Source organism: Notolabrus celidotus, chromosome 10 (assembly GCF_009762535.1).
Source record: "Notolabrus celidotus isolate fNotCel1 chromosome 10, fNotCel1.pri, whole genome shotgun sequence".
In the NCBI taxonomy this organism is placed as follows: Eukaryota; Metazoa; Chordata; class Actinopteri; order Labriformes; family Labridae; genus Notolabrus; species Notolabrus celidotus.
In genome coordinates, this window is record NC_048281.1 from 15,444,434 (window position 1) to 15,463,269 (window position 18,836).

The following is an 18,836-nucleotide window of genomic DNA, read 5'->3' on the forward strand; positions in this document are numbered from 1 at the left end:
ACTTTTGTTAAGCTGTTTTCCTTTTGTGACTTAGACTCTGGGATCTGACTATGGATGTGCTGAGCCTGCAGGCGAAGCACAAGGGGGGAGAGGGTCATGGACCTAAGTATCTGCCTAGTGTCAGTGTTATTATTTCTTGTTGAAAAGTGAATGAAAAAACAAACACATGATTACCACATAGAGATGCAGAAAGCTCAAATTACAGCAAAACAACTAGAATCACACCCAAAGGATATGGGCCTATAGTAGTAGTTGCTCAATAGTTCAATATGGTAGTCAAACCAAACCAGATCTGTGGTAAGGCTCTGACAATTAAAAAAAAATCATTCACATTAGCTGAAGAGGAGGAGCATGTTGTTGTGAAACCTATATTAGTAATGTCATTCCAAAAGCTGGAAGAACTACATTTCTTTACAGTACTTTACTCCCATATACAGTATATGCTCCTATTGTAGGATACTAAATAGGGATAAAAATGTTTTCCAGCTGTTAAAAAATTTGGACCTGCAAATTGTTGAAAACCATCTCAACAAGTCAAAATTAAAATTAAAGCTGATTGAAAGTAATAATGATGTAAAGGGGAAATTTAGAGGCATAAAAAATGAAAAGATAAAAAGTAATGGAATAGCATTTAATAGCAAATGTGCGAATTGAGTAAAAATGTCAGAACAATGAGATGAACATTGATTTTTGACAATTTGACATTTATCTCATATTTAAGCCTTTTTTCATTACTCTGTTATAATAAATAAAAACAAATCCTTTTGTCCAACATCTTTTAAGTTTGACCTATTTTGTTTTTATTTACATTCTTTCTTACAATTTAGACTTTATATTTGAAAACGTTTACTTTCAATTTTTCTCATACATTTGGCATGCTATCACAACACTGTCTTTTCACTTCTTAATTTTGACAATCTAATCTCAGTAATATATCTTTTATCTACAAATGTTGACAAATCACATATCTCTGATTGATACGATCTCTCTAATCTAACCTTGCATTTGGACATGCAGTGGCGTGTCCAGAGGGGTGGCCAAGGGTGGCACTGACATCCCTTGAAATCCAATTGGCCACCCCAGGGGCCACCCCAAAATCCTAAACTATGATTGGCTGTTTGCCTTGTCAGAGGTGGGGTTTCTGATAAAACCAATAATTTGGGATGAGTTAAAAGGCTGACAGTAGATTTCTTTATTAGTGCCCTCAAATGTGTCCTTAAAGAATTAAGCTTAGAAGATTTATGCCACTTTTGTTAAAGTTATATTTGGGGGCTTTTTGCCTTCATTTGATAGGACAGCTGAAGAGAAACAGGAAAAGTGGGGAGACAGAGGGGGAAGACATGCAGTAAATGGTCGCGACTGGGAATCGAACCGGCGACCCCTGCGACAAAGAATGCAACCTCCGCATGTGGGGCACTTGGACCGCTAGGCCACCAGTGCCCCAATTTGTGCCACTTTGTCATATATTTTTTTAAAGTCAAAAGGAATATAACAACTGTTTAATACTTTTTTTTTTCTTTTTTTTTCTGAAAGTATTGCTTAATAATACAAGACTGGTGAGAGACATGACAGTACCATACACAATATACAAAACAAAGTGAAACAAGACAGCAAGTGATCATTTCAGAGAGTGATGTGTGTGTGTGTGTGTGTGTGTGTGTGTGTGTGTGTGTGTGTGTGTTTGTGTGTGTGTGTGTGTGTGTTTGTGTGTGTGTGGGATGGTGTGAGTGTGTTTGTGTGTGTGTGTGTGTGTGTGTGTGTGTGTGTGTGTGTGTGTATGTGTGCACGTGTGTTTGTGTGTGTGTGGGTTTGTGTGAGTGTGTGTTTGTGTGAGTGTGTGAGCATTTGTCTCTTTGTATGTTTAATTGTATCAAATAGGACAGTAGTTTGAGATAAACTGGGTGGGAGAAGGTGGTGAAGAAAATTCTGTGTGTATGTGTGTGTGTGTGTATCTATAATAATAGATAAATATATAAAAAAAAATGGAAGTAAAAAAAGAGGGGAGGGTACTAGTTCAGTGGGCAAGTAAAAAATTGAGTTAATATAAATAAAGAGATATAATACTACAACTACTACTACTAACAATAATAATAATAGTATTAATAATAATAATAAAAGTAATTAGTTCAATTCAAAATAAAGGAATAAAGAAATAAATACAAATATTATATCGAAATAGTTAAGAATTATAGTCATGATAATAATAACGGTAATAATATCAATAGTACTAATCATTATTTAATACTTTAATGACAGTAGATTGTGAAGACAGAAAGGGTAAATGTTATTTATTTGTAAATGCACTGGTCACCCCTGCCTATGTGAGAGCCCCAGTTGGGCCACCCCGGTCAAAAAGTTCTGGACACGCCCCTGATACCATGACTTAACATCAGGTTATCTTTAATTACTTTGTTATGTTCCATTGTTTTCTTTAACAAGCGGAAATAGGCTTTAACAGCTTTAAAAAGCACGCGCTTAAGTTAGATAAAATCAGCCCCGCCCCCTCCGTCTCTGATTGGTGGAGCGTCGTTGACAACAAGGTGCTTATGAAAGTTGCTGGGTGGGAACTGTAGTATAACCTATGTAAAACCAAATATGAACAGACTGACGTTACGAGTTTTGAAACACCAGACCAGGATGAGGCTTTGACGCCTGAACATTTATCCTAACCCGGACTTGGGACATGCTGCGTAGGTCTTGTTTCAGCACTTCCACAGTAAGCCTTAGCCTGCTGGCTAACAGCTACTGAAGCTTCACTGACACATGGTACAAGAGAGGACACAACTGCGCTCAGAGGTGAGGATCTTCAACAACCGTGTTTTCATTGAGATAAAGTTAAACCGGGCTGTATGGTAATGGCATGGTAAAGTTATCTAGACGAAGCCATTAAAGTCGTATGAAGTACGCAGTTAGCGGTGTTATCATGATGAACAATCACACTGTAAACCACGAAAGACTCCTGTGACAGATCATCTCCATGTGCAATACTTGATTTCCGGTGCAATACTTCATAACCATGTGCAATATTGTTAATGAATCCATAACATATCTTATTATTATATCCATCTGCTACATGTGCTCTCTGGCTTAGGTTAATTTAACTTATTCCATGTCTTTAAAGTACTTCTATAGCTTCTTTGTACAAATAGTATTTTTATTTTTATTTAGAATCTTTGGATTTGTGTTTAGGTTTCCATATTTACTGTCCTTAATGTCTTGTATTGTCCTTAATGTCTTGTTGTGTCCTTACTATCTTGTTGTGTCCTTACTGTCTTGTTGTGTCCTTTTGTTGTGTCTTGTTGTGTCCTTACTGTCTTTTATTGTCCTTAATGTCTTGTTGTGTCCTTACTGTCTTGTTGTGTCCTTACTGTCTTGTTGTGTCCTTACTGTCTTGTTGTGTCAATACCGTCTTGCTGTGTCAATACCGTCTTGTTGTGTCTTGTTGTGTCCTTACTGTCTTGTTGTGTCTTGTTGTGTCCTTATTGTCTTGTTGAATCCTTACTGTCTTGTTGTGTCTTGTTGTGTCCTTACTGTCTTGTTGTGTCTTGTTGTGTCCTTACTGTCTTGTTGTGTCTTGTTGTGTCCTTACTGTTTTGTTGTGTCCTTACTGTCTTTTTGTGTCTTGTTATGTCCTTACTGTCTTGTTGTGTCCTTACTGTCTTGTTGTTAAATACCATTATTCCATTCATCACTTCAAACTCCTTGTGTGTGCGAGCTCACTTGGCAACAAAGCTTTCTTGAATCTTGAATCTTGAATCTTGTGATGAGCTCTGCTATCTTACCTTTGCAGCTGACCGTTAAAGGGTTGTAACGGATAACTCCTGTGTTTGTATCTGACAGGCAGAGCAGGAACTAAAACATGTCAGCACACCAGGCAGCAGCAGCAGCATGACAGAAGCCCGCTGACACTGGAGAGGGACCATCGGCATGATGGAGGTGCCGGGCAGAACCACCAGCTTTAACTTTTCATATGAGGGGGAAGACCTGGACTCCCCTGTCGCTCCAGGCACCATGTCCATTGACAAGCTCTTCCCGGCTCTCCTGGAGTGCTTTGGGATAACACTGTGCGGATACATCGCAGGGAGGGCAAACATCATCACATCCACCCAGGCTAAAGGACTGGGAAATTTTGTGTCCAAGTTTGCCCTCCCAGCACTGCTGTTCAAGAACATGGTCCTGTTGGACTTTGGCAATGTCATCTGGCCATTCCTGTGGAGCATCCTCATAGCCAAAGTGTGTGTGTTTTCCCTTGTGTGTGTCCTCACCCTGATAGTTGCCAGTCCTGAGAACCGCTTCAGCAAGGCTGGGATTTTCTCAATATTCGCCACCCAAAGCAATGATTTTGCTTTGGGGTATCCCATAGGTAAGCATAATGCCTACAAGCCTGCCACACACAGTGTTTTCATTCACTGCTGAAAATGTAAGCATGCTGTCAAACCACAATATAATCATCCATTTGTTGCACCACAAACAGTTAAAAATCACTGCTTTCACAAGCCTCTTATATCAACTCTTTACTAATGCAAAAATGTTCCCACAGGGAGAAGGTGTGATCAGTTTTGCACATAACAGTCATTATTTCCTGCTAGAGATAGAGGATTTTCAGAAACACAAACACAACTCTGATCATGCTTGCCTTTGAACAAAACTCAGGAAATCTGTACATGAAATATTTACAAATTATAGGGTAGGGTATGCTGTCTAAGTATTGTTACTGTGCATTAACAATCCAATTACATGTTTCCTGAGACATAGACCATTGAAAGTCAGACTGTCACCTAACAAATAGATGACCTGCTTCAGCAAGATTATGTAACTGACAATGATGTCAATTTTAAGCATAGTTGACATTTATTTCAGCAATGATTCAACTGCAAGTACTCATTTTATTTTTAAAGGGGTCATTTACAATGTTAAGATTAAGTATGACCATTTGACACAGTGATAGAGCAGACCTGAAGCAAACACAAATATAGCAATACCTATAATACAAATTATAAATGTATATTTAAGACAAGCTAAAAGCAAGTATATCTAAGTAAATAGTAACTATGTTAAGTAGATTAACAGATTTATCCCATGATATCTAACCTACTGAAAAACCTGCAATTGTACATGTTGTCTGTGAAGGTGTTCCACTGAGGTGTTGGTTTTACAGGGAGTACTGTCAGCCAAAGGGCACTGTGAAGAATGGGGTACAGTACAGTCTGTTACTGCAGATGTTATTGCACAGTTTGTAGACTTGTCAGAGCAAAAGTGGATGTGGGCCTTTAAGGCGGTAATTTGAGAATCAGCTCATAAGCCATAGTTTTCTCATGTGGTGAGCTTTCTTAAAAATATCTATTTTCCTTTCACTACAGCAACTAAATCCGCACTTTAATTATCTATACTAAAGCCACAAACTATATAAAGTTAAACTTTGATTCTGCTTTATGGCTAAAGTCAGGAGAGATAACTGAGCTGTAACAAAAATATTCAGAGACTTCTTTGTTGATACTGAGCTTTTCTTCATTTTCATCCACAGTTGAGGCCCTGTACCAGAGCACATACCCGGAGTACCTTCAGTACATCTACCTGGTCGCACCTGTGTCTCTGATGCTTTTAAATCCTATTGGCTTTGCGTTCTGTGAGATCCAGAAGTGGAAGAACCAGGGAGACCACCAGCAGAGCAAACTCCTGATAACGGGACTTGTATTCATAAAGGTCCTGAAGAACCCCATAGTGTTCATGGTTATCATCGGCCTCATCGCCCACTTTGTTCTGCACCAGACAGTCCCTGCATTCATGGCACAATTTGTGGATGGTTTGGCTAACTCTTTCGGGGGTGCTGCTCTCTTCTACTTGGGTCTGTCCATGGTCGGCCAGTTGAGGAAACTAACCCGATCCACAGTCGTGACACTGATATTACTTCTTACAGCTAAACTGTGAGTAGAAAACAGCCTCAATTATAATTTTTTTAACTTGCTGAGTGTTAACAGATGACCTCTTTTCCACGATGATAAATGCTCTAGGACCATGTAGAATCAGCAAGTTAGCACTGTGTTAAGTGCCCCCACCATGTTGTTTTGAGCTGAGGGTTTGGATGACTCAGGTCTTTTTTAGACCACAAGCCTTTTACCTAATGGCTGACATGCGTATGAGTGTATATAATGATGGTGTGGTAAAATAATTTAGTTGCACTGCATTGCCTTGTGTCAATCAATTTAATACTGATCTTTTGATGTGACTTTCAGGTTGCTAATGCCCCTGATCTGTAAGGACATGGTGGATCTCTTGGACAATAGCAACACCAGTGCCTTGAACCACTCAAGCCTCTCCAATTATGCTTTTCTTTATGGAGTATTTCCCACGGCACCAAGTGTAGCCATCTATGCTGTGTATTACAACGCAGAGCTAGAAGTTGTAAGTTGTTGACATCGAATTGCCAAATTCTAACTACACAGTAACATTCTTTCCTGTGAAACTCTTATCATTTATCATTTCTTTTTCCTATCAGGTAACTTCTGGGATGGTGATCAGCACTTTTCTCTCAGCTCCGATAATGTACGTGTCTGCCTGGTTATTATCAATCCCTTGGATGGATCCACAGATCTTGAAGAACTCACTGCAGAACGTCAGCTTTGACATAAGCATAGTGAGCTTAGTCGCACTGGTAAGTCAAAATTACATATCATTGTGGCAAATTCCCTTTTAGTTGTTGTTGGCTGATCTTTAATAACAACTGATAAATCATTGTCCTTCTCTGTTTGTGGAATCTTTGATCACAGGGTAGCAGTTAGATTGGTGTGCCTGGTTATACTGGAATACTTATAATACACACCTCTTTTTCAGTTAGCATTGCACCATTTGGAGGAGCAAAGGCAGTTTACACTTTATTGTTCAACGTAAGATGTACTGTTTCAATGAACAACTGTAGTTGTTAACCATTACAAGTCTCAGATCAGTCATTCAGAGGATGTGTGAGCGAACAGATGCTTTACTTCCCCTTTAATCTCACTGTAAGCATGACTTTAAGGGAACCTGAAACTAGTGAGTGGCTACAAGTAATACAAAACCTAAAACAGAGATGAAATGTGTTGTGAGACATATCTACTTGTAACCGCAGTCTGCTGTATTATTTACTCAGCTTATTTACAGATGTTTAATACTGAAGGGTGTTTGAGTAATGTCCGTAATTTGACAGTTAATGTGTTTGCTCTTACAGGTGTGGACGATTGCTGTCATGTTTTTAAGCAAGAAATTTAAAAGGCTACCTCATATATTTGCAGTAAACCTTTTTTTTGCACAGGTGAGCACACTTGAGTATGCACTCTAATTTGACACTATAGATCGGTCTAATTAGGAAACTTGGCATCAGTAAACAGCTCCTTTTAATGTTGTCTCTAGCTCATTAATTGCATTGGGATGATCCTGTGGAACTTTGCAGTCAAAGAGGGCAACTTTATCGGGCAGGTCCTGACTTTCACATTACTATGTACCTCACTCTACAGCACCTATGTGTGGCCAGGTATGCTTTGAATGTACAAAATCATCCACCTACATTAACCTTGCATTCATTTTCTTGGTGAGCTCGAATTTGGAATACTAATTCTGTTTCTAACATTTTGTGTTTTAGGTTTGATAGCTCTCTCTCTTGTGCTCATGAAGCAGTATGAGGATCTGAAAGTTTCACCAGGCATGTTGGTCCTTGCAGGCTGGAGGTGAGTCAGTTTAAAGAAGAATCAACACAGAAATGAAACTAAGTTTGTTCACTGCTCCAAAAGCTATTGCAAAACAAAGTGCCTGCCTTGAAATAGACTTCACATGTTGGGACTTTTCAGCAGGGATTTCTACAGGGATACTTCCAGCTTAGTTTAATATGAATACTCAAACACACTGCAAGAATCCCTGCTTATTGAATCTGTTCTTCAGTTTTAATGAGTGGGTAAAAGTTTCACAATCTTCTCTGTTTACAGTGTTCCAGCCTTAGCAACTGCTGTGTTGCTAATGTCTGGGGAAAGGATGTCTGACACAATAGACTCATCATTCTTTTATGGAAAAACACAGGTAACTGCAGAAATGGAAATCATTCTCTGGTTCCCTGCTGTGTAAGATCTATTTTCATGTCTTCATATGTTTTCTTTCACAGATTATCTGCACCTCAGTAGTTGCTGGCCTCAGTATACTGCTGGGAGGGGGCTCTCTTGTGTGTCTCAGTAGAGGAAGCTGGCCCCAAAATGAACAAATCCAAGAAGGAAACTCTACAGAGGTTCTTGTGACTGTAGATGAACCGGAAAACGAGAATCCGTTTGAGTCTGTCAACTCAGCAGGACAGCTTGACAGAGGTACTTTTCTTAACAGAGAGTGATGTTCTTCTTATTCATTGTTCAATTGAAGATGTACTTATGATCACACTGAATCAAGACCAGGTTGTGGATAAAAGTAGTTTGGCTGTTTAAGTCACACCAATGAGTACCAGTGGAGCATATATAATTTGTTCTAACAGCAAAAACAGTTTGTGGAGTGTTAAAGTCCAAGCTGCAAAAGGAGAAAAGAGTACTAACAATAATTCAAAGTCAAGAGTAACTACACTGTTAAGATATAAGTGTCACATGGGCAATGCAACTTCTGTCTGGATTATTTGAAATTACACAACTGGACAAAAAGCCAAGGCAGTTTCATAATCAAAAAGCAAACACGGAGTCATAAATAAGAGGTAAAAGGGAATTTGAACATCTGGGAATATGATATATTAAGTTCCTTATATTTTCAGTTCCTCATTTATAGTGAACAGTAAAAGAAACTGAACAAGAGTGGCAGAATACAGATATCTAGGTATATGGATTGATAAAGTAAAACAAGCATTCATCTTTCATATCAATACTCTCCTATAAACTCTCTCTGTAGAAACAAAGCAATATTTCCAATGTTTGGTAAGAACAGAGTTGTGGCAGTTTCTACACCTGTTTTGGACTATTGCGACGTATCTATGAGCACACTTCCTCCCTAACCCCTCAAATGCTTTATTTCTGTTTATCACTGCACTGAGATTCAATACCCATGACGCCTACAAGACTCATCATTGTATCTTGTCTGGCTTGTGATCAGATTGGATGGTCCTCTCTCCAAGAGAGACGTGACATTCACTGGCATCTCTTTATTTATAAAGCTCTTACAGGAACATTTCCACTTGACCATGCAGAACTTCTTAACCACTCAGACTGTTTGCCTAAACCAGTTCCTTCAACATGTTCCTGGAGTTAGGTCAGAACTTGGACAGACTGCATTTTATTATTTAGTCCATGACTCCTGGAACTAGTTAATGCAGTTTTTAGAAATTCATGCACTTTTACCTTTTGGACAGGTTAGAGGTTTGATCCTAAAAGCCCTTACATCAGTTTGTTACTGTGTTCCCTTTATTCTAACATTTTAATCACCTTGCATTTTTTCCTGGACAACGTTAGTATATTTTTTGACTTATTTTAAACAACCATTTTTTATGCTTTAAATTCCTATTATTCATGTCAGAGTTTTTCTCATGTGATGATTTTATTGGCCTTAAATATATATTTTTCCTTTTCTCTGTAATTACTTAGTTGTATGTTCCTAAACCTCCTGTTATGGGTCAATTTGATCCAGGGCATATTTAATTATCCAAAATTGTCAGAACCCCAAAAAAACCCAATACACATTATTTAAAACCTAATTTTTAATTCCATTGCTAACCATTTAAATCAAGATTTAGTCCATTGGTGTTCTTTAATTCTAACAGATCATGGTTCAATGAGGATAACTCACTCATTTTCATTAAAATTAATGTTAAAACTTTTTAAAATGTACATTGGAAAGACCTAAATATAAATACAATAGTTTTACATGACATAGATTTTAGTTTAATTTATTTTACAACTTGATTTTTCTCTTTTTATGAAGTGATGTTGATAAATTAAAATGACACCTCTTTTCACATGCTGCCCAGATTTTTATGCTGCATTTAGCTGGTTTTGAAGGCATATATTACCTAAAATAGACTTTAAAAAGGGTCAATTTGACCCGCAACATAACAGGAGGGTTAAACAGCTTCTGGTTGCCTATCAATGATCTCTTGAGTGAAATAAGTTTGCCTCATTGATTGACATCATCTCTTGAATCATGACTCAGACTTTTAATTGAGCCTCTCTGGCTGTGGTATGTTTTCCTTTGAAAGCAAAAGAAAGGAATGTGAGCTGAACAAGTGTGGCAGGAAACACCTAAATATTAATATAATGTGGCTTGAAGGTTACTAGGTCATTACAGTCTACTGTGACTCTTAACTTCTCATTGCATTTAGTTGAATTATATCAATGCAGATTTGTGAGTGATGGATGGAAGCTGAATAATTTGTGAAAAAACAAGTCATTGAGAGAAGGTTGTAAAATGAAGCTGAATTGAAACATTCCTGTTAAGTTATTATTATTATTACTCCCAGCTTTGTTACAGTATTCGTCCCTAGATTTTATTTCTTGCTCTTTGCTCTTCCGATATGCAAGGATATATATAGGACATTGTAGTAATAGGGTCAAGTATCACTCACTGTTATCACTCTGTTATCAGCCTGCCTCATATGTGACTGTGCACCGCCCCAGCCCATGCCCGACATGATCATCAGCACGAGTATAAACAACACAGCAACAACACTCACAGGTATTAATTAACTCATAAGAACCTAATAAGTGGAACATAAACAGAACAAGCATTAAGAAGCTGGAAAATAGTCAGCTCTTCTTTTTTTTTTTAAATGAATCAAAGTATTCTGAATGTTGTCTGCTGCCACCTTCAGGTCCATGTGAGAACAGCTGTGCTTCCACTGAGTGCCTGCTGGTTCAGGCAGAGGAGCTGCAACAGGTTGCAGATAGACAAGTGGTCCGTCATGTGATTCTGTGTCTGCTCCTGACTGTCAGCTTGCTTGCTGTGAGTAAACTACCACCTTTCATTTTTACAGTGACATGAAGTCCGCCTGCATTATTATATTTAGTGCATCACAAGTCTAATCAGAAATAAATGGCTGAACTGTGTTATTTCCACCTCCTGTCATTGTCGGTGGAAAGCTTCACTAAAGAAACACATTCATAAAACACAAATGAAAATTGTCATGTTTGGATTAATATTTGTATGAGAAGATTACAAGTATACTAAGCAGGCATTAACAAAATAGCACTGGTTAATGTGAATATATGACAGAAAGTACAGCTTGTTGAAAGGTTTAACTGAATATGAAAAACAGTCACTTAAATTATGTTAAACTGTGTAAAACTTGTTCTGTGTGATCTTTCTTCAACACAAGTTTTTACATGTTTTACATTCTTTCTTCAGAATGTAGCCAGCTGCTTGTGGCTGCTCTTCAACCGTGTTCCTGGTAGACTTTACTTGGAGCTGCAGTTTTTCTGTGCTGTGACCAACTATGGTCAGGTAGGTTGTGGAGTAACTACTTTCAGATTGCATTCATGCATTGTCTCACAGTAACAGTGTCGTAACTTATTTTCTTTTGATAGGGTTTTCTCTCCTTTGCTCTGTTTGGTCTGGACAAGCACTTGATCATACTGCCATTTAAAAAGAGGTAAAGATATTCCACTACATGAAAGCGCAACTAGAGATTATTTTTACACACACACACACTGTTCTGTATAAGCTGTTAAAATAACACGTAAAATACAGTTAACACTAAACACATGACTGTCTATATGTAATTCTGTGTTGTCTGGATGGTGTTTAGGTTCAACAGTCTGTGGAATAGAAGAAAACGAGCGCAGCCGCAGAGTGACTTATCTGAGGACGTCAGGATGACCTGCACCCAGTTCACCAAATACCACCAAGAGCAGTGTGTTCATGACATAGTCAATACGAGAAGGTGAGCGCACAAAGTCTCACTAAATGTTGCTCTGATTACATGTTGAGAAAAAATGACTTGTGTGTATATTTCACCTGATCCATAGAGAAAAAAAATACTGCTAGTCTTTTACATAATAAATAACTTACAACTTGTAAAATGCTTGTAACACTAATCTCTTCTGGTTTCACTGCATGAGGGCTCTGGGTTTTTTTCCCCTTTTTATTTTTTTTTTTTTTGTGTGAAAACACTGGAAAGCTGGAGTTTTGGGTGAATTCTTCTTTCAACTTTCAGGTGTGGGAAGAGGACTATGATGGACTGTTTTCTTGGCTGTGAACTTGTGGAGTGGCTCCAGCAGGTGGGCTTGGCTCAGGACGTAGGTGAGGCGGTACTGTATGGAACAAAGCTGCAGCAGGGTGGTGTGCTCCAGCATATCAATCAGGAACACGACTTCCAAGACAGCCGCCTTTATTACCGATTCTTGACTTAAGTCTCTCAAGATCAAAGTCCACGTTTGTTTTTACCAAAGATAAGTGTCTTTTTAAGTTCAGGAAAATGACTGGAAATACAACTTTAGTTCATACATCAGGGATGAACTAAACTGACCTTTGAAGAGTACGCGTACTTACTCTGAAATTGCGCTTGCACTGTTTTGCACTGTTTTGCACTGCTGTGTTAAGGAGCAAATAACTGCAGTTGTGTTGGACTGTTCTTAAAGGGAATTAGCAGTGTTTGGACTTTATTTTATCTTATTTTAGCTGCTTTACATTTTAAATTTCCTCCACCAAGTTAATTGTGGAGATGTGGATTGGCTGCATTGCTTCAACAGTCAACACAGGAACATAAGCGGTCTGGTTATCAGACATGTACCTGTGTGGCCAAATAAAAATCCTTTATTTTAGACTACAACTGAGCCTCGTTATCTGAAAAAGATGATCTTTCAAAGACAGAATGGGAAATAAGCTCTGAATTTGCTTGAATCACTTCCCAGCTTATATGTTTGATACACGTTTTTTAATTTACACGTCAGATAGCCTATCAATTCAATTCAATTCAATTTGCTTTATTGGCATGAACAAAGAGATGTTGTTGCCAAAGCACATCCGATTCATACACATACATATCTTATATTATCATATTATCTTTCCTTCCTGTGGAACACAGTCGTAGCACAGTGCTAACCCCTGCAATGTGCATCAAGCCAGTAGTCAAACATTAACATGTATGAAAGGACTTATAGCCATAACAACCTAAGAGCCATATTATTACTAATTTAAAATGTTAAAACCAGAGTTTGCTGCTTTTTAAAGACTTATTTGTATATTTTTAAGCAGTCAGTAGATGTAATTTGACTCTTGTTTTGATACTGTGTGATGTCATTGTGAGAAATAATGCACAAAGATTTGTCCTTAAAACATAGGCAAGAAATCTGTCTCCTTTGATTGAATGTACTGTTCTTTGATGAGGACACTTCAGTGTTATTACTACTCTAACCAAAAAGAACTGACTAAGAAAATGTGATTATATGTTTACCAATATGTAGACATCTCAACTCATGACTGAGTTATTCGTTTAACTGGTAATGTAACATGAAGCATTGTAGCTTCTGTAAACTGTAGTTAACACGAGTTCACAATGAAAAGAGTAGCTGACACTCTACACATGAGGGCAATATTAGCAGTATCCAAATGCAACAGTTATAGAAACAGTGTGTTAGCATGGCCAAAGGGCTGAGTGGCTGAAGAAATGAGTGTTGGCACTGAGGGAGTGTCAATGCATTTTAATTTATACATGTTTAACTTGTCTTTATATTAACATGATAAGCCTCCTCAGACAAATGACATCTGAATGAACTTTAAGTTGGAAAATAAAGGGCTGTTTTAATTCGTTTTTTAATCTTAGATATACAAAATTCAAGCAAACTGCTTCTTCTTATTTTATTTTTTCAGTTCTGTTTAGTTATTGAACTTTAATCATGTTGAGAAAACAGTTCTAGCTGGAGTTGTCTTTTTATTCTGTCAAAGACAGAAAATGTGTGATTTATTTAAAAATAAATGTTATTGCCAAACCCTTGAATTATGCATCGCATTCTAAATTTGTTATTACCTCGTGCTGTTATTATATACATATAATAATACTTTTTAAGTCTGTATTGTATAGGATGGAATGATCTTCAGTGCAATGGGCTGATTGAAAAAAAGACTTATTTTTATTGTACTCATTTCATTATCTTTGGGTAAACCAGAGGGGAATATACTGCTACAGTTTGTGTTTTTAACACTTAGTAGGTCTCTAATGTTTGCTGTACACAGCCAACTCCTCCTTCACAGATCCTGGGAACAGATGCACCAGAGAGTCCGTTTCCTTGACACCATGTGAAAGGATTTCCTCCATTTGTGTCATTTTTTCTCTCTCTACCTTCCTCATACTGTCTGTTATCTTCTTTCCTTTGTCCTGTGGACAAAAAAAAAAAAAGTAAGAACACTTTGAGCAGTGACCAGAGTGACCACATGGGTCAAAAAGCATTATGTAGATGAGTCACAGGTTCGAATAAAGTAGTACAACCTTGTAGGAGTCAATGATGGCAGCCACCAGTTCATGTTTGACAAATAACTCATGTTTGCGGTTTGGTTTGCTCTGGAAGCGAGGTTTCTTCTTTACTGGGTCATCTGACCCATAACTGGGAGAAGTGGTCTCCTTCAGCTCATCAATGTTATTCACAAAGATGAAAGGTTTGAAAATGGACCTGTTGAACCAAAGGATACATAATTGTGTCGTAAGTAACTGTTTTCAATATGAATTTAAAAGCTTCTTCATCAGATAAAGCGCTGTACCTCTCAGGGTCTGGGGTTGCTGTGAAATAGTGAACACCAGGTAGAGCAGGATCAGTAGGTATCACTGACACCATACTCCCTGTTGTCGTGAACATTCCCTCCATGTTAATGTCACTTTCTTTATCCCTCAGGATATCCATCATTGTCTCAGCAGTGATATGACCTGCAAATCAACACATGCAGAATCATCCTCAGGGTTATGCCTTCTTGATTCTTCTGCGCGTCAGGGTGAAGTTTGCACCACTAACCATTGCTCTTTGCAAGCATCTTCTTCCCTTCACAATATCGTCCCCCAGACGCTTCTATTCGGCCGGTCGATGCAAAGGCGTACACTCTGGAGAAGTTGAACGGAGTCTTTCCATCCCACCAGCCTTTGTTTTTCGCATATTCCCTCATTTCTGGATGTTCCTTGTCGATCTTGGTCGTTATATCGTACTCGTTTGAGATGTTACGATGTCCAGCTAGTGAGGTTTAGAGCAAAAGGATTTGCAACAATATTAAAAGTTCATGCTACAAACATGTAATAAAACTATTCAAGAGTAACCTCATCAGTAGATTGTGTTAGCATACATCCTTGTATTTATCAGTGCTGATGGCATTCTACATTGTTTATTTTCTATGTCCAAACTCAGACCTAAGTCAGGGGTTAAGTGACAGACACACACAAAGAAGGCTCTTTTATACACTAGGTTTTTTTTAAGTATGATTGTAATGACTGGTAACGGCCATGAACAACCATGCTGCAGACAAACAGCAGCATGGTCTTATCAATAACAGCTGCAGTTAACCCCATCTTGACTTTAGCACGGCTCTCTTGGGTAACTCAGGGTTGCAAATAAAAACCAAAAGAGACTGATCTAAGAGCTAAAATTCTCCAAATGTGGTTATTTAAGAATGGTGACCTGGACATGGAGGTAGGCTACTGGTTGTACGTTTCACACTTGAAAAATAACCTTTCAGCAGTCTCTGGTGGACAAACTGAGTAATTGTTTCACAGATGATCATGTACAGGTGCCTCCAGAAAACATTAGAATAAAGTAAAAAAAAAAGTTCAATATTTTTCATCAGTTATTTAAGAAAGTGTAAATGTAATATATTGCAGACTTGTTACATGCCAACAAAAATGTTTCAAGTGTTTCATGATTTTAACTTTGATAATTATGGCCTACAGCTCAATAAATCCATATCTCAAAACATTACAATATTTCCCTTTTAGATAAGTTAATCATTATTCAAACAGTATAAATACTGTGTATCTCTTAGTATGGTTGAGTACAGACAAGCAGAATAATGGGACCGCTGACTTGACAGTGGTCCAGAAATCAATCATCGACCATTGTTCTCAGAGTGCTGTATCAGAGCATGAAAACTGTGGTAGGAAGCAGCAGGGATGACTGCAGCCTTGAGAGGATTGTCAAGAAAAGTCCAGTTAAGAACTTGGGAGAGCTTCTTCACAAGTAGTGAACTGAGGCTGGTGTCAGTGTATCAAGAGCCATCATGCAGGAAAGGGACTACAACTGTTGCATTTCTAATATCAAGTCACTCCTGAGACTGAGTCAGAGGCGTCTTCCCTGAGTTAAATTACCTGGCAGACTCTAATTGTAAGATGTTCCATAAGGAGTTTCAAGTTTGTTTTACAAAAAATGGAATCCTAATGTCTCTCCCTCATTGTACCTTATCTCTAGAAACATGTCAGTAGAAAAAAGTGTCTGCCTTTGAGATCTGAGCAAATATAATTTTCTTCATTTCTGGAAACAAACCTCCTCATTGTGTCTTTTTGGATTTAGTCATGCATAATAATGCCGGATATTAAACAATAAAGGCTTTCAAACTCATTACATTGCCTTGTATTTCAATGCATAGACAGCGTTTCTCTAGTTACCTTCCACTCTCTCTGCTGCCCAGTACTTCCCTGATGTTTCCAGCAGCCATGCCTCCTTCCTGTCTGAAATGAGGAAGCTGTTATGGTAGGTGAAGCCTGACTCATCCTCCATGCAGGATCCTCCTTGGCCATATTTCTCCAGCAGCTCGGTAATCATATCTACAGCTTTCTCAGCAGTATCACCTCTCTCAAGTCCAAGTCTGAAAAATGGTCACAAATTAACATTTTGCTTAGCCTTGTCTAAAATGACCAATGTCATGCTTGACCAAATGTCCCTCACAGGGTCCTTACCTGACCAAATCCATGCCTAGAAGAGCTTCATCATCATTGGCACTCTCTCTGCCCCACACTGCTTCATTTCCAATGCACACTTGATGTTCATTTGCACCCATTTCTGCACCCCACAGCCATGCTGGTTTGCTCAACACAACTGCATATGTGTGGGTGGCCTGTTCAATCTCTATGTATGTACACTGTGCACAAGAAGAACAAAACACAGGGAGAAAGATGTGTTAACTTATGTACATGGTACATGCAGAAAGATACTGCTTCAGTATGAGAAAATAGAAGTTGTAGGGCAATAACAAGCTGTATTTCACCTACCTCCACCTTCGCCCCAGCCTCATAGTCTGTGGCAGGAAAATACACCACCTCCTGGACTTCATCACAAGGCCTGTCTGAGTTTTTCCCAAAGATGATGCGTTGACCCTCAGTAGAAGGGGGCAGCGCCACAAAGGTGTCACAGGAGGATGGCTTCATTTTGAATCACCAACTTGCTGAGAGGAATAATCAAGAAATAGAATGCACAGGTTACGTAACAACTATTTAATAAACAGACCTGAAAGCGCGGGTACCTTGGCAGTAGAAGCTAAACACATCTGAAACACCTCACTGGTTTGAGTTCAGATTTTCAGCTACTAGCTATTAATGCTAGAATGAAGGTTAAGTGTTGAAGGCGAAAATGCTAGATAAGCCCCATTCAAGGCTTGCACAGTCGTGACAGTACTTACAACAAAGTGACATTACCTGTGTTAACCAATTGCTCATGGCCCTGTCAACATATCAGTAGTTTTCTCATGTGGTGTCATAGTTCAGTTACCATTCTGTGATACGGAAATGACAGTCACGTGACCAAACTGAAGTCGGCTTTACATTCGGAGTATAGATAGGATTTATGGCTCTTTGAAGGGAACCGGATCTTGAGGAGTCGCTCCGTTCAAAAGACTGGCTCTTGGGCTCTTTGGCTCATTGTTATATTTATTTATCTTTTAGAAGTCAACCAGGGGGAACTCGTTTTTATCAAGGAAACAATCACTGGTAGCAGTTATAAAATATGATTTGGATCAGAATAATTCAAACTTAAACACCCCACCAATATATACTCTATAGGTGTGAATTATTATGAAATATAGATTATATTTTCATTTGGCATTGTAAACATTCCATAAGATGGTGCCATATCACCGTGCTTCGACAGTGAGATCACTATTTAAAATTTTCCCTTTTTTTTTTAAATATAAAAATGATATAAAATGATATATAACAATATATATGTATTTATATTTTTCATATACACACACACACACACACACACACACACACACACACATATATGTATGTATATGAAAAATATAAATACAACTAGAATAAAACTTAGTACATTAGAAAAATGTGAATGCAAAATTGTAATACCTCACCTTGTGTTTCTACACCTGAACTACTTTATCCACATCAAAACGATGTAAACAATAACAAAGTGTAGACAATAAGTGTGAACAAAAGACTCATGGGGCACGTGAAGGCAGCGTGGGCAATCTGCATATAAAAGAGTAGTGGAGTGTATGTTATGTAAATATTACATTATATGTTGTTTGATTTATATTCTACAGCCTTAATGGGTTATGGAGAAAAAATGTTGATGGCTTATTGTACATTATGATGATATCAGGAGGTGTTCTTAGAGCTTGTAGTAAAGGCCAAAACAAACCATGTTGACTTTCATTAGGCCTACTTTAATATTGCTTTGCTATTACGGAAATAATTAAATACTGGTATTGCTTTTCGCACAAGATAATATATTATCTTGGGAATAAACTATTACTTGTTCCCAAAAGATATATACATACCGAAGATAATAATTTGTGTGATCAAGATAATTATATTGTGCTCAAAAATAATATCATGTGCGCACTATAAGATTGAACTTTTTGGGACCCAAGGGTACAGAAGAGGATTAGGGCCACTGAAAAAAAAAAAATGAAGGTCAATGTTTTAT

The 18,836-nt window shown here is 38.0% G+C and overlaps 2 protein-coding genes across 2 annotated transcripts; one reads left to right on the plus strand and one right to left on the minus strand.

Annotated features, from left to right (window-relative positions):
- Positions 1–2,515: 2,515 nt before the first annotated feature.
- Positions 2,516–13,921, plus strand: LOC117820464 (integral membrane protein GPR155-like). The gene is made up of 16 exons (XM_034694239.1): positions 2,516–2,796; positions 3,841–4,363; positions 5,525–5,924; positions 6,234–6,402; positions 6,497–6,652; positions 7,205–7,288; positions 7,387–7,507; positions 7,616–7,700; positions 7,956–8,046; positions 8,129–8,324; positions 10,573–10,662; positions 10,799–10,929; positions 11,332–11,427; positions 11,511–11,575; positions 11,732–11,866; positions 12,140–13,921. The coding sequence occupies exons 2-16, from the start codon at positions 3,928–3,930 to the stop codon at positions 12,333–12,335; spliced, it is 2,451 nt and encodes an 816-aa protein (XP_034550130.1). The 5' UTR covers positions 2,516–2,796; positions 3,841–3,927; the 3' UTR covers positions 12,336–13,921.
- Positions 13,922–14,032: 111 nt separating this feature from the next.
- Positions 14,033–17,698, minus strand: scrn3 (secernin 3). The gene is made up of 8 exons (XM_034694240.1): positions 17,588–17,698; positions 17,165–17,337; positions 16,853–17,034; positions 16,562–16,761; positions 14,928–15,140; positions 14,680–14,842; positions 14,411–14,591; positions 14,033–14,299 (listed from the first exon to the last, which is right to left on the minus strand). The coding sequence occupies exons 2-8, from the start codon at positions 17,318–17,320 to the stop codon at positions 14,138–14,140; spliced, it is 1,257 nt and encodes a 418-aa protein (XP_034550131.1). The 5' UTR covers positions 17,321–17,337; positions 17,588–17,698; the 3' UTR covers positions 14,033–14,137.
- Between the last annotated feature and the right edge of the window lie 1,138 nt (positions 17,699–18,836).